Below are 24745 nucleotides of genomic sequence, written 5' to 3'. Positions count from 1 at the left end.
AAAGTCCATGTGATCCAGATATCATCTTTCATCAGTGAAGACATACTAGACAAATGACTGTTTTACTGACTTGGTGTTTATTGGAACCAAAAGCCTTTCAGTTACAAATGTCATCCATTTTCCACGGTTGAAGTCCAAAATTGTAACAGAAAACAACGAAGCTACAGAGGATTACCAATAATAATGCAAATCAACCACTTCACATAAAAATAGAGGGTGATGTCTGACGCAGTACAGCCATCAAGTTGTGCACTTGCTCATGTTTGACATGCACACCTGAGTGAGATCACCCTTCTCTCAAATTTCCCACCTCTCGTTTGCTGCACAGTTGTGCTGCTGGATTTGGGACTACCCATAATGCCATGTGATTTGCATACAGGGACATTGCCACATGAGGTCAGGCAAGATCCCTGCGTACAGAAATTCATTCATTAGCATCATGGATTTTGAGAATGTTGTTGTTTGCTTTTTTAATTCTCACTGTACATTTCGAATGAACTGGGAAAATGTCACAATTGTGGGTGGGGATCAAACGTTTGTGAAAGTCTCAAAAGGTTTTGTAGACAGCCATAAGGAGTAAATTAAATGCTCCTTTTTTGTGAACATAAAGGACAGCAATTGTTTTGAGTGAATGTAAAGCCCCAATAGCTGCTAATTTTATGCATTTTTTTCATCATTTATTTTCAAGTCAAAGTTGGTCGTGTTAATGTGCTAACTGAAGGACGTGTATTGAAGTATCACTGCTCGCCGACTTGGACCATGCCTACACGTTTTAACAGGCTTAATAATAAACGGGTGCCGCACCCATAAAATGGCGCCCTCATGGGAAAATACAAAAAAAAACCAGTATTTCCTGGACATACACATCGTGATCATACAAGAAACAAGCATGATGCCATTTACTATAATGCACAACACAGGATGGCCAACATTTTGTTGTAGTAATCTTTATTTTCTCTGTCATATAATTAGTTTTTGAAATAGCGGGAAATCTAAAATGACGTTAAAACCTTTGAATTTACATGCCATTTTTGACACTTGCGGTAGTGCTATACACTTTTTCGGTCTCTAATGGGTCTTATCAAAGAAAACTTGGAAAACTAAGGATATTTTGAGATCGGTTTATTGAACATTCGCAGCCATTGGGGCTTAACAAGGGAAGTTTACATATCAGCTTCTCTCGGAGAATAACCACCCCATTGGTCCAATCAAGCGTACACAAGTTTGATAATACTACTAATAAAATCTGATTATCAGTGCCCACTGCTTTATTATTATGTTTTGAACATCAGGTTTTTTTGTGCGTACTTTGCCCAAACAAGAATTAAACATATTGAAATAAAGTATAATCTATTAGAATCTAAATATTTGTTGGTGAAAATCAAAGAGAGGTGTGGTTAATTTGTTGTTCTGTTTACTGTACAGTAAAAGTGATACACCCTTATTCTTGCTACGGACAATTTTATTTCATATTTTCATTGATGATACGTTTATTCGGCGAAATTAAAAGCACACCTTTAAAAGGAAATGCTCTGACTGCAACCCTTGGTTCACTTTTGTATGCAGATGATTTTGATTTTATCAGAACCTGCCTCAGTTTTACAATATCAATAATCTCAAAAACTATTGTGAAAAGTTTAGCTTGATTTTAATTTTAACAAAACAAAAATTATGAACATGTATCTTGGGGTGGACCATTTGATATCTGGGGTTGGGGGGGGGGGAGCTGGAAGACTTCAGGAGAAAAATGATTCAGAGTGGTTGCCTTTGAAAAAAATATCCTGTCAAGAATAGTAGAAAAATAAAAACGATTACCAGCAGATATGACAGTTTAATACTTTAAATCTTTACTTAAAATTTTTGGTGCACCCTCTGGGCACCCCATTTTATTACATCTCAATTTTCGGCATACCCTTCTGACACACTACTTTAATAATATCTTAAACATAATAACATGAACTCCCACTGTGAGCATTTTTGAAACATTTTGATGCTGAAATTTAGTCAACATGTGGGGTCCATGGGTGGTAAACATGGAAGAGTTAAACACCGGAGTTGAACAGATACATATTAAACTTCTGAAGTCAATTGCAGAACAGCCAACATTTCAGTTTTATTAGAAATAGGTTATTTACTTGCAAGCTAAAATTACACTATCCGTGCTGAAATATTGGGAAAACATGATGTCAAGCGCTGAAAGGTGTTATTCAAATAAAATTTACTGACGATTGGAGACCGGCTGAACCGCCTCGTTCTTTGATCTACACACCCTGAAAAGAGTCTGATCTAACAAACAGCAAATGGAAAGAGAATTACAACCTACTCAGAACTGGGCGTACGATTTTGGTTATGAAATCTGCGAAAATCTACAAATAGACATTTCTCCAAATAGCAGATCATTTTAGACGTACCAACATTCATGATACCACGGACCCTCCGGTTTCGTTTCGGCGAACCTTCCGTCAGCTTACTGCGGCTTGACAGCACCTGTGACAGTATTCGAAACGAACACAGTGATGCTGGCCGCTCCAGCTGTGTATATAAAGATCTACTTTCAATTAATTATCAAGGCTTCCGGAGAAGCCTTCAAAAATTGCAACAGCCGACGGTATTTCACGTCGTCAGTGCGGGGTATTGGGGTAAGTTTTCAACTAGCAATAATCGCGCCTCGGATAAACCTCATTGGCTACGATATCGCCTCTGCGCAAAGATAAGTTAAAGTGGGCGTTGCATAATATATATATAGTGTCACTGACACTTTTTCTACAGTTGCTTCGTATCGCCATTATTAAATTTAGCGAATCCGTGCCAGATTATTCGAGGGTATAAAGTATGTATTTGCGTACCGTTCAATTTTTTATAATCATTTCCTCCCATTTAGATCGAGTTGTGCGATTGTTCTACCCTGAATAGAACGAATATGCAAGAAAATCTCTGGAGTCGTGACAAGCTGCAAGCGTTCATCATTGGCTACTTGAACATACGTTATGCAAATTTTATGCATACTGATGAGCTCGGACACAGGCCTTTGTGTTTTCAAAACCACACACATATATGCATACATCTGATATCCACGGACGTGGACGTGCGTAGTGCACCGAGACGTCGAGGATCTATTCGTAAAAGGAGTAAGGAACATTTCTGGTTTGGTGATCGAATTTGTATCATAGATTTTAAAATAAATATCTTTATTGTATAAAGATTATCTCTGAGAAAGGTGTACTGACACATTTGAGGTAGGCGGGGACAGGGGCGGGGACTCTGGCTGTGGGTACGGTCCATGATAGCTGCGAGTACAGGAGTTCGAGGTTTTGCCTGGGTATCTGGTTTTTGCCGTCCGACCCAAATACCCAGGCAAAACCTCGAGCTACTGTACTGCAGTAGGTCCATGATAGCTATGAATACATGATGGTCTTTACACAGGCGAACTGAATATGAATTGTCAAAAAAATATACTATTTTCATAAGTATTAAAAAATAATAAATCGTAATTATGAAACATTGATATCACTAAAACCGAGTCAGTATTTCGTCCGGGTTGAGCTTCCTTTCTGCGGAGCAGCACTCGATAAAATCGCTGTACGTTTATGACTTGTGTTACCTGTGGATCCGTAGCTGTGGTGTTTTACGACTTTCACCCATCCACCACAGCTATATTAACTTGCACAGACAAACATCTAAATCCGCCCGCAAGCACTCTTTTGTACAGGGAGAGAGTGTACGTTTGGAGAGAGATGCATCGGGTCAAATAATGATAGCGTACTGGCGTCCTTGTAGTGTTTCTTAGGCCATCTACACACAGTCACCTGTGTTCTATTCCCGGGGTTCTAAGCCTAAATACTATATTTTCAGTAGTATTTCTAGCTCTGTATGGCAGGGCTGTGTGTTCCCGGCGTTATGGCCTCCCAAAATTATGTGGTGGGAGGCCATAACGCCGGGAACACACAGCCCTGCCATGCAGAGCTATAGTATTTCATACTTCTTCCACATATGATGTCGACGTCTGTGAGGTCATTTTCAAAACTTATTGAGTTAGTTAATTTTGCACAAGATTTTTGATAGAAACACCACTGCAGTTGCATTGAGAACATGGCCTGCGTGATTAAATTGCATGATAAGAGAATTATCATTTGGAACCAAAAAATCCACACTGTAAAATAAGCTTTCTGAGTTGGTCTCAATATGCCGTCACCTGATAAGACAACGCTACTCAAAGATTATAAGGTAAAAGGTATTATCTCCCATTTTTCACAGGTTCTTGATGTAAATGCGAAGGAGTGGACCGATATATTTTCACTGCCATTGAAAGTAACCATGGAAACAAAACTGCAAGCTTTTCGATGAAAAGTTGTCCACAATATTCTTTATACCACAGGGAGTTGTCTACATGTCCGTCCCCAGGGGTGGGTAGGTGTTTCGTTGTATCGCTAATAAAGATATATTCTACCAACCTTTGGTGTTTCGGTCTTAACTTAGCACTGCCCTTGACAATCTTGCGTTGAATATACGTTTTTCACGGTCCCTCCGTTGTGGAGGGACCGTGGTTTATTCAACATGCTGCGTCTATTATCTGATGAGTTTGAGTGCCTAATTAACCAAAGTAATCAAGGGTAAATTACTAATCTGTGGACGCTCTCACCAGATTATCACCGGATTAAATTTGACAAAGTCAACAACGAACGCACCAGCAAGGTATAGGGGGCCTAACTGAAGAAAGGGCTGAAACTCTCAAAAGCCGTGTCCAGAGGTGGTCTGTTGAACTAGTGGGTACTGCATATTCGTGTATTCAGAAACAAACACAAGGCAAACAAACTTGAATATTCATTTGTAAACGAACAGGTCGGACAGGAGTACCTCCCATGAATGCGTAGTATTTGTTCAAAACGTACTCCTCGGTAACGTATCGGAGGTGTGTTTATACTCTTCCGGCTGGCCCGGCAAAAACCAAGTTGGTCGACGTGCCCAACATCGCATTGAACTTAACCTGACTTCATGGGTATACGTGTACTGAACAATTCCGTGTAAGTCAAGAACAGGAACGGAAAAGGCTTTATTAACTCGACGTTCGCGCTCGCCTTCAACTTGTTCAGTTCATCAACTGTGTTCTTGCAATACGTACACTTTCACACACGATTCGGATATCTTGACCTCAACATTACTAGCAACGCAGATCGAAAGTTATGCTCGGAAACAGGACGGGAACATTAGTCAAAGCCGGATTTTGCACGGAAAGCATGCAATTAACTGCATACTGCTTATGCTCCTTGTGTGTGAGACTCCCGCCCTCTCGGCCATAAACGTCATTGAGCTGTCAAGAATATGGATAGTGCAGTCGCGTGAATCTGTGTACCATTTTGATACATTATTATGTCAATCCTTATACTCAACTACCTAACGCATCAAACAAGGGTCATGTCAGGTTCTTAGGACGTTCTCCAAAAGACATATAAGCGATTAGTGTCGCGGAATGATTTTCACCAGGTTTGAGAACTAATAAATAACTGGTCGTCAGTGTGTCTTCGCATATATCAAATCGACAAGTGTATTAGTAACTTCGAGGGATCACATCCTTCACTGTAAAGTTGTTTTTATACAAAACACATTTTCGAGAAGCTGACGTGCAGGGGAAAGACACAGCAACTGAGTCCGACGGAGGCCCAAAAAAACAGTGCATTCGCATTTGTGTCCGATGTACAAATCTCTGTTATTTCATTCTATCAGTCGACGAAGCCTACGTAACATTGTAGTGAACTCCGAGCAAAGTCCCACCATAAACCTTGCTGGTGCGTACGTTGTTGACTCTGTCAAAGTTAATCCGGTGATAATCTGGTGACTGCGTCCACAGAGTAGTAATTACCTCGTTTACTTTGGCAAATTAGGCATTACTAACCTTGCTTGCCTTGGCGAATTACGCAATCAAACTGGTAAGATAATAGACGCACACAGTGACAAAACTTCGCTAAAGATTGTCAAACGACAAATACGAAAAAGAAATCGCTACAAATCCAGCGCTAAAAACATAACACAAAGACACCAAAGCTGCAAAGAAAGGTTGGTAATATAACTCTTTATTGGCAATATATATCATAGTAAAACATATTAAAATAAAATAAACCATAGCAAGAAGAACCCTGTCCTTAGACAAGACACCCCTACCAATGGGGACTGACTTTGTTGCAATTCCCTATGTTTATCCTTACTTTTTCCTGTCTCCCATGAGTCCACCAAGAGTAAAGAACAGCTAATGTTCATTTTGCCGGGATGTAGGTGTCACAATTCGTCATTTATTTGTGCATTGTGAATGTGTAAAACCATAGTGGAAGAGCCTTCTTGGGCTAGGAGGGCGCTGCTCTTGAAGCACCACCTAGTTTTCAAGTTAAACAAGTTGGCTTTGAGACAAGTCACTCAACTTGTTGTTAAATCATCTGATTCTCCTTGCCAAGAGGTCGATTTACTTAAAAATGTCATACCGTCCTTTAATCTTGTAAAAATAAATGTAAGAATTGCCAAGAAAGTTGAAATGTTTTTCGCGAAACGAAATAATTGTATAGAAAAGGCAATAAACGAAAAACAACTGATGTGTAATTTCATTTATTTGGTGTAAAATACCTTCACAAACACGTCTAGGTTTGTAAATGTATATTGATGGTATTAAACAAATATATAAAAATCCCAATGCTACTTTGTAAGGTGTGAAATTATTTTGTATCCCCCGAAATAAAATTCTAAATATAAAATAGAAAATACTGTTTACCGAACTTCTGAACTACCCAGGACAGAAGCATAATAGCACGAGACCCAGCCATCTGAAACAGGCAGTGCTACTTCTCCCTCTTAGGATTGCAAGACACGTGAGTGACGGATATCATTAATTTGTACTTGAAGATATATATATATATATATATATATATATATATATATATATATATATATATATATATATATATACTTACTTTATATACTTATATACTTATATATTTTTGTCATTATTTATAACGCTCTGCTCAAGTACCTTAATTTCCCACAAAGACATCCGTCTAGTCGTGGCTTTTTACCATGCGTTTTAGAATCTTTAACAGGAATATATAATAATATATCACACACACTCATATATATATATATATATATATATATATATATATATATATATATATATATATATATAACAAAAATAGATAAAGAGAAAAATTAAAGCCAAACAAATTAACGCGGATTGGATAGAAATCACAAAAGTAGGTTGCAAAAGAAAACATAAAATAGCAGTTACAGATCATATTCCTGTTAAAGATTCTAAAATGCGTGGTAAAAAGCCATAATTTTGCGATCCAAAATATGGCGCATCAAACATGAGTAAAATCCTTAAGAGACTAGTCCAAGTACGTTTACAAATATCTTCTTAAAGTTGAAAAATCGTTGCCCCTATTTCTATAAAGGCAGCGAAAATGAGAAAAAACTTTCTGATAAATCTAACAACCGACGTTATGTATTTTTGTGACAAACATGTGAATAGATGAAACATTAAAATTGCCTCAATGCTTGGCACAATAAAATATTGTTACAAAAAGTATTAAAAGTCATATCTTTATATGCATACAACAATTACTATTTTTGCAAGGGTTATTATTTGCTCTACCTATTATAATATTTAGATCTACCTTTATTCTAGTGTGCTCTTATGGCTAGACCGACAATAAACTCTTTGAAGACTGACTGACATAAGTTTCAAGAAAAGAAACTCTGATACACATATCATTCATTGTATGAACTTTTGGGTTCTTGATTGTTCATTTTAAGCTTGTGAATTTTAATACTTTGCAGTCTAAAGTGAAGGTTTATTCAATATGTCACTTCACTTGATGTCATCTACAACTGTTGGTAATTCCTATTGACGAATGTATGAGTCATCGAAACAGCAAAGTCACTTTACAATTACGTCACAGATTGGTATGTCACTCAAACCCACAGAAGTGGTTCCATCGGAAAAGCTGCAAAGATATACATATTAATAACGTTAATAGTGGAAGAAGAAGAAGAACACGTGAATTGATAAGCTAGCGTAGGAAGTGGGGCAGTTAAAAACCGAGTACTTATCCTCTTTTTAAGAAGAGAAACGAAATGTTGCCTGGTACATAGTTTTTCAGAAAATGAAATTCCCTGCAAAGTTGACGATGTTATGTCTGCACCGCAGACTACGTTTCAGCAGGGTCAGTGACCCAAAGGTACATTAGTCATTTACCGGTTCCAAAAGCAATTACTTTAATATGTATCCGAGCTTCTGAAGCTACACCACTGTAACTGAAAGACGCCCGTTTTATATGAATACCTATGAAAGGGTCATCCTCCTGAAGATATCTGTCGTAAAAATCTCCACCCGCCTTGTGTAAAATCTCCTTGTACTGTTCGGCTTTGCCTTCGTTACCAAGTACCATGTACAGACGCCTTAGAAGGTAGACACCTGAAAGAAGGATTTCCTAACCAGTTTAAAAATCAGTCGTCGAGTTGCCCGCCGATCAAAATTCTCTGCTCACTGATAGTAGAAAAAATATATACACTCTTTTCCCGCCCGTTTGTTTCAGAAACAGAAAATAATATCTGATCCGTTTGCAGAGCAATTGCTTTGTACGAACAATTTTCACGGCCGCCAGCACCTCAACTTTGTTGACTGGCCCGTAGGTATGTAACAATGTCTACATATAAACTCTCGCATTTTCCACTGAATTTACAGTCCTAATGTACGTATAATACACGTCTCTGAGTCTCGCCGAAATATAGTTACCGTTGTTAGGGCAACGTTGTTTGTTTAGTTCCGTTTACGTATTTGTCACTTGTGTTGTTACATGACAATGCTGTTACATATGTTTACGGTATCATATCTTTTAAAAAGCAATGGATAATTTGGCTATAACCTTGTAGAAAAATACGTACTCATTAATCTCTCCGCGAATGGCGATCAACGGTTACACGTTTTTCCCCTCAAAATATATTTTTGTAAGATTTTGAGGAGGATCAAAGTTCTTCCCATTCGGTGCGTACAAATACTAGTATACCAAACGTTAGGGGGTGCTAGAGTACACTCAACTTGAAACATATGAACATGCAGTTGCGAGGCGGCAAGGACTGACGTCGACATAGATACAAATATAATGGAATGCTGAAATATATTGAATATAAGGTAATATTGAACGGATTGTACAGTAGTTGATAATTTATTATTATTATCAGTTGATATAAATGTCATACCAATTTTCCAAGTGTCGAAGTTTTTGTACTCTGGTAATAAGCGTTCCTTCATCTTCAGACCTTCTAACAGAAGGTTTTCGGCATCTTCATATTTACTTTTATTCTTCCACACAAGATAGAGTCTGCCAAGATCCGTCATTCCTAGTTAAAGAAATCAAAATACGCAGCTGTCGACAAAAGGCGTTCTGTGATGTGTTTGGTCTAGCTTCACAGAGACTTACAGTTGGTAGCAATTGGCCGCCTGAGTCAATTCCAGCTTAACAACTTTTATAAGTATCAGGAACCGTGGTTCAATATGGTGACGCCTGATCCAAGGAATATCTTACCTGAGTTTTCGTACGATAAAATGAATGTTTTTTCTGCCCCATTGATTTTATTCCCAACTAACCTGGCAGCATTTAGACCGATAAAGACAAAAGCTCAATCAGGTACAATTTTCCATATTGCTATTCTGCAGGTTACACAACTTACCGATAGCGATGCTTATATGGTCTTTGTCTCCGTTTTTGTTCCAGCACTCTTTCTTCATCGCCAATGACTCAGATAGAATCTTTTCAATGTCTTCAAATTTCAATGCCAGCGGTTTCCTCTGGAGATGGAAAACTCCAAGAGTGTGCATGGCTACAGGGCAAAATAAGGCACACGATGTTGAAAGGGGAAAGATTTCATCGTGTTTCAATGACATTTGTTAATCAAAGATAAAGGCAACCTAATCTGGTATGGATCTCAAAGTTACATTGCCTCTCTGTATAATGTTCTGAACATATTATTTTCATACCGATGGCAAACATTTTTACTCTTCAATCACGCGTGGATAGCACAAATTCAATAAAACATTGGTAACATTTTACAATTCGTGGATCCATGATTGAAGTTGACATTGCGAACATTGAACCTTCTTCACTGGCAATCTTGTTATATGAACTAATCTTGCCCCAAGACTGTATGTTATGACCGTGCTGTGGCAATGAAATATGTCACGGACCTAGAGAATATCAGGATCTTGCTTTTCTGATCGCATTTCTGTCCAATCTGGGAACCTTCGCGGGGAAAGGGACCCGGGGTGGATTTCATTGGACATGCGGGCTTATTCTGTGTTCGTTTTGAGTCTGTGATATACCTTATAATCACGGGTGTTCGCTATCAATGGTGTCCCCTCTGCAGTCTCTGGGTACTTCAACCCCTAGATCACATGTGCGCACTGTGCTGTAATCTGCCCGCCAATATTAGTCAAGTTTGGAGACTTTGAGTGAACATATGGTTAGTAGTGGCGAGGTTTAGTTTCAAACTCTGTCACCCGTTACGTGTGAACAGATTATTGAGACGCTGCTTGTCAAGGATATTAATTGCGTGGATTTGCCAGAGCGACGATGAAGGGTGTGAAATTATGAGGTTTTATTTCGGATTAAAGTTAAGGACATAATCACCTTGCAAACTCAATCCCACGATAACTTAAACCATATACAAAAAAAAAACAAAAACAAAAACAAAACAAGTTTCACACTTACCTACAGCAGTCCACACACCGCAGCGTTTCTTCTGACGTTCATAATGCTTCTCCGAGATAGCTATTGCTTTGTCAAGCATTGCAAAGACATCATCCATCCCACTCTTCTCCAAAGAATCGAACTTACGATCGACAAATAGCGAGTCCTTGGAAGATGCCTCTACGTAGTATACTGGACAGAAATGGAATATTGTCAACCAGAGTGTATGTACCCAATGTCATTGCACTGGACAGTCTCCCCATAAAAAAATTGTGGAGAGACCCTGGGCAATGTCATCAATGGAAAGATTGCCATCACCTACTTTTCTTGTAAATTTTCATAAAGAGAGACCTATACAAAAACGTCCATAGGTCCATAATACATAGTGGTAAATTTGTCTAATGCATGTATGAGAAAATCCTGAAATAGCAGAAGCAAAACAAAAACACCAAGGAAAGACACGGTATATACAGTAGTTTATAAAGAAAATCTGCTTCAGCTAACAACGTCAAGTAGTAGTCTATGAAAAGACATGGTCCCATTTTATAAACATCTAACCATACACCAGTCCAAGTGTAGACAGTATTGGTACTCATCATATCGCAGGAAAAATGTTTGATTCAACACGATATTATTTCTCTCAGATATTCACCATGATGTTTCGCCAGCTAGTAATATCTGCATCAGACATTAAAACCTTCAGACATAATCTAGGAAATAATAAGAATGCTGACCTTTTGCGATATCTATATTACTATCGTGTTCTTTCTCAGGACAGGATTTCATGTAAAAATCTCTGGCCGTGCGAAGATGCTCCAACATTTTGTCCTCTTCCTTTGCTTCAAGCAAGGAACTGCTTAGATGAAAATGGGCTGGAAGGATAGTAAGAAACACTATGATATAAAGAAAAGCTTAGTCAATATTGAAAAATTCTCTTGAGTCAGTTTTTGGCACCTTGATATCACAATGGTCAGACAGGAAGGATGGTCGAGGCAGGCTGGCCGGCTAATATTAATATCGTTTTAGATAACATTTTACTGAACTCATTCAAACGTTCCTCTTTTGACGAAATACTGTACATGTCTTATGAATTATAATATGCTACGCAAGCAAGCAAAAGCGTAATTTGATTGTTTGCCAATTGCCATTGTCTGAAGTATCTCATAAAAATAAACTTAAACCACACCTACCATCTCCAAGAAGTTTGGCCTTCGATGCAGGTTCTTCGTTTGACTCATCTGTGATCATTTCAGCCGCTGCAAGGGCCGTTTCATAAAGTGGAACTGCTTCAACGGGTCTCCATTTTATGTGTCTTAGGTAAAGGCCTATAGAATTCAGCAACTGGATAGGATTTTCTAATGGGGCCTTCCTCTCCACTAGGAGCTTAGGTAATGATCTATTCAGATAGATAGCATGTAATGCCAGTTCTTCAATTAATCCTGGAAGAGTTTTTGGTCCTGAATGAAACTGGCGCATTTTGTCCTCAGACGGGATCCACCTTGTCAGAAACACGATGGCATGGCTGACAACCTCATGGATTCTATTTTTGCTTTCCAGCTGTAGTTTGATCACCTCTTGGAGGATGCGGTGGATCGTTAGCTGTTTCGACTGTTGGTATCTGGAAGGTGATGTGGCATCTTCTTTCGTGGTGCCGACCAATGAATACCGGCGTAGACTGAGCAGGATTTTGTCGAGGTTTCTGCGGATTCTGTCTTCTTCTCCATGTTTGCTGGTAACCTTTTGAAGCATTGCATTCTTTAGGGTTCCATTCTCGAGATGATTCGCACCTTTCACGAAGAGTTCCTCGGAAATTGTCGGAGACAGAAATGCACACAGTTGGAGGAGTTCCATAGTTTCTTGACCATTCTCAGTCTCCTCAATGCTGTTGAACGTCAAAGACCATGTTGTTATAACACTCTGTCTTTCCAGCATCCACTTCTCTATGTCAATATTATGCATTCTTGCATGTATGAACGTTTTTGCATCATTATCTGTCATATTTATATCGTCACTGGTTAAGTCTTGCTCGGTCAGGTCTAAAAATGCTGCCATTGATTTCTGAACCTTTCTGCTGAGTGGGATGAAATATTCGGACAAACTGTATTTTTTCAACCATTCTTTCAAGGGATGCTCTTCCTTGAAATGTTGGAAAATCTCTTCTTCAAAGCAGGTCAAGTAGTAACCCTTGTAGTCTTTGAAAGACCGCTTGTTTAGGGTCATATATTTAATTGCAGCATTTAGAGCCAGGGGTAGACCATCGAGACCATCCGGACCTGCTAGCCATAAGAGGGCATAGTAGTTTTCCTTGTCTTCTTTCTCTAACTGTGAGATACTTGCCCGAGCCTTCCTCAGCTGCCTGCTCGTGTTCTCCGGCCATTCTCCCTCACGTGCATGCACACCAGTGAAAAGCAGCTGTGCAGCGACCTCTTGGGGCAAAGGTTTGATGCAAAATGGCGTCACACCAAATTTACGACCAAATTTCGTATCTCGCGAGGCTATAATGACATGGCCACCATCCGGAAATTTTGGGAAGTACTTGTTGATTACGTCAGCACTGTCAGCGTTATCCAATACCATCAACCAGTCTACATTGTTTTCAAGCCATTTGGTGATGGCAGAACGAATTGAAAAGGCATTGAAATCTGTGGTCTGGGTCAGGCTTAATGTTTTACACTATAGTAAGGAAACGAAGAGATGAATACAATGATAAAATAGTGAATATCTCTTTCATTTAACCGCGGGTGGTCAAAATATGGAAAAGAGCAGATTAACTCCCTAAGCAGCTGCAGCTTATGAGCCAAGCAGTATCGCGAAATTAGTCTTTAGTTTTTGCTGTGTATAAGTCGTCCAGATTTATGTTTTCCAGATTTGATAGGGTGATTAGAATAAAAACAAAACTATATTTTTAAATGTGACTCGTAGCATGTTTAAACGATTAATAGTGTTGTAATATCTTACCATATGTTTAAATCCATAATCCATCGTGTTCATGGACTCCGCTGTTATCCAAATAATACCACTAGGGTAAAGATCGAAATTTTTCTTCACATATTGTATGGCAATTTCTGTCTTACCACTGCCAGGAAGACCATTTATCACCTATAAAGATAATATTTACAAGTAATGTAAAATGTATCTTTGTCGAGTGTTATTTTTTTATTCAAGAAATACATTTTTCCTCAGATTTCATTGAGCGTAACTTGTGTGTCTTTGTTGTCTTGCTTGGGTATTTTCCTCACTTTGAGCCCCAAATGCAGAAAACGGACGTATGAGAGATCGAACGTCGGAAATTCTGCGCCCGAGACCGAGCATTTTTAGCTCACGTGTGTAAACACGTGGGCTAATGTCATAGCGATGTCTGTCTGTCTGTCCGTGTGTGTGTGTGTGTGTGTGTGTGTGTGTGTGTGTGTTGTGTGTGTGTGTGTGTGTGTGTGTGTGTGTGTGTGTCTGTTTACACGATAACTCAAAAACGCCTGTACGGATTCAAGTCAGATTTGGTACACATGTACCATATGCTACTTGCAAGAACTGAATAGATTTTGGTTAGTATGGCTTGCATATTAATGAAGTTATGCAATATCGTTTTTTTCCATACAATGGTTTCCCTATGGAGAGGGTAATGGCAGTGTAGACATATAATACTGCACAAAATTTCATGAAACTTTTCACAGACGACAATCTAAGAACATTATGATGATACTGTGAGTGTCATGACAATTATCTTCTCATTTGCATATTTAATGAACTTTTGTTATTAGTGAGATAACTCTTAAATTCCTACACCAAACTTGATGATACTTGCAACAAATATTGACCTGATATATATCTAATTATACTTAGAAGTATTAGGCAGTGTCAAGTTAATAAATAGCTCATTTGCATATTTTATGAAGGTTTGTAATTAGTCATATAACTCCGATATAACTTCATCAAATATGATGAAATCTGCTGCAGATACTGATCCGACTGATATCTAACTGTAGTGTAAAGCATTTAGTAGTGTGAAATTAATTAAGGATTCATTTGCATATTTAAAGAACTTTGTAATTAGGTATATAACTCTGAAATAACGGCACCCAAGTCAGTGAAATTGGGTAGAGATATTGTTTTGATAAAGATCCGATTGTACTGAGAAGCATTTGGCAGTGTCAAGTTAACAAATAGGTCATTTGCATATTTTATTAAGTTTTGTAATTAGTGATATAACTCCAAAATAACTGCACCAAATGTGATGAAATCTGCTGCAGATACTGATCCGACAAATATCTAATTGAGGTGTAGAGCATTTAGTTGTGTGAAGTTAATTAAGGGTTCATTTGCATATTTAATGAACTTTGTAATTAGTGATATTACTCCAAAATAACTGCACCAAATGTGATGAAATCTGCTGCAGATACTGATCCGACAGATATCTAATTGTGGTGTAGAGCATTTAGTTGTGTGAAGTTAATTAAGGGTTCATTTGCATATTTAATGAACTTTATAATTAGTGATATTACTCCAAACTTACAGCGTTAAATTTGATGAAACTTGCTACAGATGTTGACCTGATAAATATCCAATTGTACTGAGAAGCATTGAGCAGTGTCAAGTTAATAATTAGCTCATTTGCATATTTCATTATATCTTATAATTAGTCATATAACTCCGAAATAACTTCATCAAATGTGATGAAAACTGCTGCACATACTGATACGACAGATATCTAACTGTGTTGCAAAGCATTTAGTAGTGTAAAGTTAATGAAGGGTTCATTTGCATATTGAATAAACTTTTTAATTAGGTATATAACTCTGAAATTTCGGTACCAAAATTTTGTGAAACGTGCTACAGATATTGATTTGATAAATATTTTATTGTGCTATGAATCATTGAACAGTGTCAAGTTAATTTAGGGATTATTTGCATATTTAATTAACTTTGTAATTAGTGACAATACTCTAAAATTACAGCATTAAATTAAACGTGCTACAAATGTTGATCTGATGGATATCTAATTGTCCCATAAAGCATTGAGCAGTGTCAAGTTAATTAAGAGCTCATTTGCGTATTAAATAAAGTTTTGTAATTAGTGATTAAACTCTGAGAGTACTGTGCGAAGTTGAAAAAAACCCTGCTACATATAGTGATAACATATATCTCATTGTTCTGTGAAGGGTACTTCTATTGATGAACCTGTTGTAAAACACGTGAGCATATTCAGTTCATATCTGGTTATAAGTTGGGATTACGTGGACAATAGACGCTCGCAGTATCCTACGATAACATACGCATTAGGTTTATTCACATGCAACGCAACTTGCGACCTGCTGCAGGACACAGAAAATGGGTCAAGATTCAAATCACAAGAAAAACTAACAACTGTTTCGTCAATTTACATAAGACTACTATTAAATAGTCCTGACTGTTTTAGCATACTAAAAATAGGTTTGTATCATTTTGTACCGATGCGTCGACCATTGCAATATTCAGTCTCGGTACAATGAGGTTACAGGCGCTGATAATTTGGACGTTATTGTACCAGTAAACAGGCAGTTTTGAAATAATCCAGACTTGGGATGACAGCAACTGTGATCAACAATTTTGCAGATTGTGCTGCCCGATTCAGCGAGAGCTGGACGCATTGCTGATACTGCTTGTTGCATTTACTAATTATGTCAATTTTCGCTGTATTCACCAGGAGTCGTCATCCCATTGTTATTGTGAACTTTTTGGTCTACATCGTAAGAATATCCTCGTCTGTTACAGCCCAAACTTTGGCAAAGAATATCTGACATACCGTTACTGTGAGGAAGTGTCAATTTATTTGTGTATGAACGAATACTAACTTCATTTTAAAGAGCTGTGTGTCGTGTCTCGACTCCCGCTGAATCAAGCAAAAGTGAGCGTTGCGCCGTTGCCCTTATGCAATGATTTGTGTACATCACACCCAAATGTGCTGCTTCAGAGGTGTCTTTCATCATTGACCCCAACTTAATTCTACCAAGAGGTGAGTTACAGACCCATACTTTTCTCTGTGTATCGAAATTCGTACTTCGGTCTTTGAAACAAAGCGGCCTGTTTCGGATTAAGTTTATAAATCGGTACTTTCAAATGCACCGACTTGGCAAATTTCGAAAATGCTGGTTTAGGGGCCCGTTTTAAACATCGGTGGAATGAGCTCTCGTCCAATCAGAATGGCGCACGGTAGCGTGATATAATATAATTAACATTATTTTTGTTTTTTTTCTAAAGTCATGAGTTTTTCCAAACATAGATATGAGTATATTATTGAATGAAATCCTAAAGATACATAGCATTTGTATTGACAAACCTGTCATGATCGATGATAAACTGGTAAATTGTATTTAATATTAAGATGATTTTAGTATTGTACAAAATACATGTACTTAGGATGGGCATCAAAATCAGCTGATTACATTTACTGGCTCCTGTTAAAATCCTGCAATCATCCGTTCTTTAGACATTTAGCAAACAATAGAGGGATACACACCCGCTTGCGCTCGTACGTGTATACAGAGTCAGACATTATAAAATGAGCTCCCGCCGGTTGGCACAAGAAGAAAGTTCAAAATCATGCAGGAAGATATAACTGTATAATTGTAACAATATGCACTCCTTTTCGCATGTGACATGTGCATGATAGGAAGTGGACAGACAGCAATATGCACACTTTTTAAAGAGTCAGTGGTATATCAATATTCAATACTCACGTGTACTACACTGGTACTTTCCATGGGATTTAAGGAATCTCTCTCTGGTCTTTTTTGTTCGTATGAATTGCGGATTTTGTTAATTACGTCATCTTGACCCAGAAACAGCGGATTTGGAGCCCTCATATATTCAAGTAGAACTAATAATAATAATAATAATAATAATAAATAAGTTTATATAATTAACATAATCCGAATAATAATAGGTTCGATTCACATGAAAATTTCGGTATAAGAGTATTTTGGGGGCAAAACGAACAAAAATGATGTCCGTTTTAATGCTCATGTTTTGGGGTTGAAAGTATCAATTTGTCCTAAAACCCACGATATATCCTAGATTGAAACAAAATTTTACAAATAATATTGATGCCGTGCCTTGCTGTGTGAATAGGCTTATTGGCTGTTCCATAATCTTTCGATACAAGTAATTATCGACAAATGTAGCGATATTACAAGATAGTATTAAATCAACAATAGCCGAACTTGCGATAACATAATTTTTTTATTGTTCTGTAACAAAAATTAATTTTCTTCATTTTTTCTGAACAAATGCTGAAATACTGAATGTCATCTTAGCAAACACAACCCATTATCTACAATATACAATGTTATTGTTGACAAATACATTCTAGTCTGGTTAAAATTTCGGCGTGAACACTAATATTAGACATTGCTCTCATGAAGGCTGAATTGACGTATATGAACACTAAATATTTTAACATGGTTTTTTAGCTGTTGTTCAATAAGCAGTACTTTATAAACTGTCAAACGGAACACAAACAGTGGAGAAGAAATCACCAGTCACTGCTTATGAGAGGGGAATTTTGTCATCTATAGTGTCAAAAACAGAAAAGAGTCAAATGTTTTCACACTTTTCATCACCCACAATTATAATGCTGCCTGCTTCACTACCATGATGTGGATGACCATTATACTGGATAATAAAAGAATGATACGATTGTGTTCGGATATTTGTGACCCCTGGTCAGTGGCACTTAACTGAAAGAAAGAGGTTAATATGATATTCTTGATTTTTGTTGTCAACTCTACGTCACATCGTCATTTAAAGCTAGCCTATTACAATCCAGGTTTAGCTGTGACTATAGAACCATAGACAGTAGAGGAGGTATGGTAGAACTTTGAGTTCAGAAGCATTGTCCTTGCTGAGCCTGCTCATGACTTATGTTTATCCCTGGAATTAGTAGTAAACACGATTGGAACTAATTTGGGATAATTGGATCATCATATTTTTCAACTTTCTCAAAAATGTTAGGTGCCCTATAGCTGAATGTCTCAATATATATATATATATATATATATATATATATATATATATATATATATATATAATATATATATATATATATATATATATATATATATATATATATATATATATATATATATATATATATATATATATATATATATATATGAATGTCTCAATATTACTCATAAAAACAAGTGTGTAACGTAAAAAGAAAAACAGATGAGCTTACATTTGCAGATTTGAAAGACATTACTTCAACATCAAATTATCCCAAATTAGTTCCAATCATGTTAATACCTTTATGTGCTTTATTCTGATTTCTTGGCCATGTTGATAGGTGATCAGCTGGACTGCCACTCGGGGAAAACATGATCCCTGGAGACGCGAACCTTTCCCCGAAGGGACTCTCACTTATAGGGTACGATGAGCCAGCACTCTCTTGTTGTGGCCACGGTAACTTAGACGGAGAGTGGTCTTCAATTCGCAAGACTTTTTCAATTAAATCTTCACGTTCAACTGCCTGAAAGATTCAAAGAAGAAGTAAGATTACGGGTCTAAATGGCCTTGCTATTAGTTAAACTAGAAGGTCCTATTTTATTAATAGCTTGTTAACAACCGACCGATATAGCCCCTCTACGATTTTTACAGAAAAGGAAGTTATCAAAATTATGATACTATTTGTTCATGAATACACTAAACAACTTACCATTCAGTAACGGAAGGCACAAGTTAGTAGCTTTTTGATAGTGCAATTTCGAAAGATTACTAAATCTGTGCATAGCACCGAACTGTCATATATGGAGACAATATCAATAACTGTTTGTAGTTGAAAAAAAATATTAAAAAAAACCCAAAATGTAAAAAGGTTGACGACGTTCGACCAAAATGATAGAAATTGGCAAAATATGTACATATGTATGATGTTATCATCTCTATGCCCATTTTTGAAGTCTACCGCATGAGTGGTTGCAGCAAAAAAGAGTATATGATCTTTTTCTATGAACATCATACCTTTAGAAGAAACTTTAGAAGATGAATATTGTCCGGGCCGAGTAACTCACTCTTGTAAAGCCTTTTAATAACATCCTTGACATCCTTGACTTCCTCAGTGTCGCTAATAGACGGCAGAAGAGACGAACACTTCTGCACCATAGATTCACTCTCCCTTGTTGTCAAATTTGCCGGCACAAGATCAATGATTGAGTGTATATAGGTTGGCGTACCAGGCCTGGCTCCTTCTGTAAAAACAAGGGAACGACAAGTTCACTTGACGGAATTATAATTTTTGTTGAAATCTGAAAATCTACAGGTAAAATTACCAAAAGGCACGGCTACTATACTTTGAATTTTGATTTGCGTTTTCTGCTTCGTCTATAAAGTGTTGCTGTATCAAATATTAGTGCAATCTGCAGTATCACGCTTTGAACAGAATATTTACATTTCTCCTTTTCAGCCAAACATCTCGTATACTTGCTAGAGAGCCCCCCTGGTCACCGTTATTTCATTACCATGACGATCTGCTGTCAGAATGGAATTGCAAGAGTACAGATACCATTTACTTTATCAACACAAATGTTTTTGATAGTTAGGTACTGGTGTCTACTAATATTACAGTATGTCTGTCTACATATGACATGAAACTGTTATATGACTTGTGACTTATGTGTCAAAATTACACTTGAGCTAAATTTTGAGGAACGAAATGTGATATGAGATGATGGGTAATGTATCTTTCATTCTTTTGGTGGGTGTAGATCTGAGAAAACGACGTCTACTGTCATATTTACAGACCTAATGTCTATAGCATAGTTTACTTTTTTACGCTTTTAAGTGTCCTGAGCATTGCTGCCTCCTGTGTAAGTCTGCATTTCTTATTTATTCGCTAGCCAAACGAGAACAGAGACAAACAAAGAGTTGGTGTTGGCTGAAAACGAGAACAAAGTTCACCCCAAAACGCAGTAGTACAGTGTTTGGTATCCCTATAACAAAATACTGATCATTTCAAACTTTCAAACGGCCTCAACCTACAGGTCGTACTCACTATAAATCATAGAGTGAACATGAGCACTGCCATGGTGTCTATATGTAGTGACTCGCTTACAGAGATCGGATTTTTGACAGGGTGCGGCCGGAGAAGGGTTTGCTGAGAAGCCGAATTCTTCTGTTGTATAGGCATCTTTCCATTAAATAAATACAAAAACTGTTGGACAACAGCCAAAGATCTTCAATTCTCATGTTGCTGTAGACGGCCAGTCACAGTCGGGACCGTCGATCATAGACATTGCCGTGTGCAGAAAGTAATTACTTCGCTTTAAGGAGGGTTGTGGGGCGGTCAAGCTCTTTTTTACATACGTTAAAGTCGCTATAAAAGTGGCATTTTATCACGAAACAAATGCCGCAACACGGAGTTTCGGTTCGGCGGGAATGGAGGAGCAGGTAGTAGGGAGGGGTGCTTAGCACCAACACGAAGGAATTACGTTTTGCTTGCGTATGTATGGAAGAATCGACGATCCCTAAATACCTTCGCGTATGCTACAGTAGAGGGGTAAAACCTCGTAAATTTTCCTTTTCAACGCAGGCAAGAGGCACTTTCTTTTTTGTGTGTGGCTGCGACAGGCGATAAACAAATAGTTCTTCCTTCCTCTGTTCTTCAGTCTTTCTACATCGCCAATAAATTTCGCGTATTTCTATAACATTACTTTAATGAACGGCTAAATATAGGCTCTGATTCATTAATAACGATTTTCCTTCGTATTAAAATAAAATTAAAGGCAATTTACATCTATAACGCTCGCATAATTACATGTAATGTTACTTATTGACGAATGGTGAATCCGTTCTCTCATTTAACAACGGGTTCCCTTACGAGAGGAACATTGCGTTTTGATTCAAATACGCTGCCGTATCCACAACAGCTGACGAAGCTCCTTTCCCTGAGTTAGTGGCGTTGCCCAAAATCACGTAAAGCGCTGTTTTGCATATGATCGTGATAATATGAATCTCGTAGGATTAAGCTTTCAACTGAAAGCAAAGATCAACATTTATGACAAACTTGTTATTTGATTCTTTCTTGGGTGGACTCGTATAGGAAAAAAAGTTATAGTGGGGGCCGATGTAAACAAGTTGCCTTAAATGACATTTTTATGGCTTGAAAGTATTCAGGTTGGAATAAATTAGCCGCCTGTTGATCTCTGTCGAAAAACAATTGTTACATTACCAGAAAACCAAACATATTATATGTACATATTTCGAAATTACTGAAAGCATTGTGATATAAACAGTGGCTTGTATGATTGCATGTCAGCCTGAATAAAGCGTTTTTCCTCTCTCGTCTTTCTTGAGGCCACCCTTTGGGAAAATCAATAAAATGCGATGGGCAATGGTACTGATATACTGATGGCAATGATATATGGCCATCAGGTCAACACACCCAGCTTCAGTGATTGTGAGGACTGTGAACCAGAACGAATTCATGTATGCCCTGGGTTATTGTATCACAGACGTTTGTCGAACTAAGGCGTTATCAGTGATTTCTACGGATTCTAATTGAAAAATATCGGCGAGATATCGACATTTTCCACGGTGAAAATAAGACACACAAAGTGAGGCCATACACCAGAGCTATATAGAAACTGCAAACGACAAACTAAGGGCGAATGCGGCGTGGAAGTTACAACGTTTCAAGGGAATATGTGTTTAGTGGCTTCATGACTGACTTCGAAGAATATGTACACTCATACCTTGTGAGCGTCCCGGGATAGGCTGCCCTTGGGCCATTCTGACTGCTGCCCTCAGCTGCACTCAGTCTTGCGAGTTGTTCCCACGGCTGTTCGCTCTGAAGCAGTATTAAAATGGTTCGCACAAAAAGGGGTCAGAAAAAGCCAACGGCCGATAAAGTACAGCGAGAAGACGGTTTCAGGCACCCAAAAACTTAAACAGCGTAGTGATGCGTTGATTGTCGTGTAGCGCTTCGGAAGTACAGGATGATCGCATTAGAAGTTTAGGCAGAGTTGCTCTGTCATGTCAGACAAGTAAGGGGCCACCGTGAGCGAGAAACACACTATTGGCAAGATCCTGTCATGTGACTGCCAGCCGCTTTGACCTATGCGACACCGTTGAAGAGAGTTAAGTCATTCAATAATTCAAGGGACACGTCTGATCATGTCCTCTGAATCCCAGTCTGGTGAACGCATTGGTAAAAATCTTTGTACCAACTATTCCTGACACTTGAACCGAAAAATGAAATCCTTTAAAAAAAAAAACAAACAAAAACGCTGATAGATTCGGTCGCGTATGGGTCTCCTGCAACTTACACCAACCCATAGCCATACACGACTAAATATTTCAGTCTACAATGTACATAGTAAGTGAACCTATCGGACTTATCACTAAATGAGACATACATATGCTGTGCTTTTGACTATAAGGCCAAAGTAAATAAATTCTTTGTTTTGCGTCCCCACCCGCTTAAGTTTTTAAGGTCTTCATGAAAAAAACACACAGTGTATTTGAATAGGAAATGTTAGGACATAACCGCTTAGCTTTTCTGAACTGAAATTTTTTTACAATTTTTTATTTGCTGCAATCAAATTACATTGTGTTAATTTTCTTGTGTGTGTTTTTCAGCCGCTTAGACGCGTACCTTTTCCCATTTAGAGTGGACGCAAAACAAATAATTTAATTACTTTGGCCTAATGGTTACAATTTCCCCAGTCAGCCTGCAGACAGATAATCCTCTTAAAGGAGGGGGTTCATCAACTGTATGTTCATCTAGATGGCGACGACTGCTTTAAAACTGGCGGCCGAATATTTTTGTACTGCTGATGTGCCAGAGTCACAGTTTCACAACAAACTCCACTAGTCATCCTTACTAACAAGAAAAATTGTGAAGTAAGTTGCTGAACATTCAACAGTTGTCCTCATCACTCTTTCCAATTCTTCAACTACCCTTATCTGGCTGTACGTATACATTCTCACTAATTTGAAAAGCTGAGATAGGTAGAGAATTAAACGAAACCAGTTCTTCAAAAGTACTCCCTAGTCAAGCTTTCCTAGTATTTTTCTTTGTTTTATTATGTGGCGGTACCGTTATATTAATCTTAAAAGCTGAAGTTATTTGCAAACTTTAACGAAACCATGTTGTATTTCCAAAAACCAAAAATGCAAACATTAGGCCAACGTATAAAATTTGAAAGCTACGAGACGATTTTATGAAGGACGTGTTTGACGAAACAACAACAAAGGCCTAAAAGATTTCCTTATGCAAATTTCATCATAAATTGTACGAACCAGGATGAGTTCATCCCTGAGGACTTAAAACCAAACTTTGGTTGCTATTAGACCATCACTTTTAGAAAAGGAGATTATTGAAGAAAAATGAGGAAAAATGAGAAAAATATTTTTAAAAAATTTAAAGATGGAATTGTCATACTTATTTTACGAAATGTGAAGCTTTACAATGTAAGTACAATTTGACGCATGAGGAGTCAAGGCAAAAATATTATAGAAACGAAGTTCAATAATACAAGCTTTCTGACCTGTGGTTATAGACAAGAAGTACAAAATTGAATGACAAGGACAAGATAAGCTCTGCTTCGCCGAAATACCATATTGACCTTTTGTTTTCATAAACATAAGCCGCGTGGGAAATAACAAATGGTGTTGTTGGAACAAAGCTTTTAAAAACTGTCACTTATGACATGAAATTTGTTGGGATAGCCATGATAGTACGGAAAGAGACACGGAAGTAGACATTTGCTTGACTTTTTCAGGCGAGGATATTTTTTTTCTTTTATGATGTGGGTTGCGGTGAGCAGTCTTGAGAAACAGATAATAGACAGACTGACAGCTGTAGTTTTCATGCCCTTGCGTCCTTACCACTGTAAACATTTAAACAGGGTTATTTGCGAGTAATAAGCCTTTCATTATGTTTAATACTTTCTGTAATGTTTGAGCATTAAATTAGAAAATGAATAGAAAAAATAAAAAAACATCACTCGCATTTGCCCCATTTTTTAATGTAAACATTTATGTAC

At 37.7% G+C, this 24745-nt stretch overlaps 1 protein-coding gene and 1 non-coding gene across 2 annotated transcripts; both read right to left on the bottom strand.

Annotated features, from left to right (window-relative positions):
* Positions 1–2571: 2571 nt before the first annotated feature.
* Positions 2572–2712, bottom strand: LOC139132333 (U4 spliceosomal RNA). Its single transcript, XR_011552266.1, has one exon. It is a non-coding gene; the product is annotated as a U4 spliceosomal RNA (small nuclear RNA).
* Positions 2713–7205: 4493 nt separating this feature from the next.
* LOC139131320 (uncharacterized) lies at positions 7206–22777 on the bottom strand. Its single transcript, XM_070697326.1, has 12 exons — positions 22451–22777; positions 19722–19948; positions 19008–19230; positions 17441–17580; positions 13686–13826; positions 11918–13400; positions 11462–11599; positions 10749–10919; positions 9712–9861; positions 9241–9381; positions 8324–8455; positions 7206–7985 (listed from the first exon to the last, which is right to left on the bottom strand). The coding sequence occupies exons 1-12, from the start codon at positions 22485–22487 to the stop codon at positions 7954–7956; spliced, it is 3015 nt and encodes a 1004-aa protein (XP_070553427.1). The 5' UTR covers positions 22488–22777; the 3' UTR covers positions 7206–7953.
* Between the last annotated feature and the right edge of the window lie 1968 nt (positions 22778–24745).

This window comes from Ptychodera flava, chromosome 4, assembly GCF_041260155.1.
Source record: "Ptychodera flava strain L36383 chromosome 4, AS_Pfla_20210202, whole genome shotgun sequence".
Classification (NCBI taxonomy): Eukaryota; Metazoa; Hemichordata; class Enteropneusta; family Ptychoderidae; genus Ptychodera; species Ptychodera flava.
Note: the sequence above shows the minus strand (reverse complement) of the source record. Positions and strands in the feature narration are given on the sequence as shown.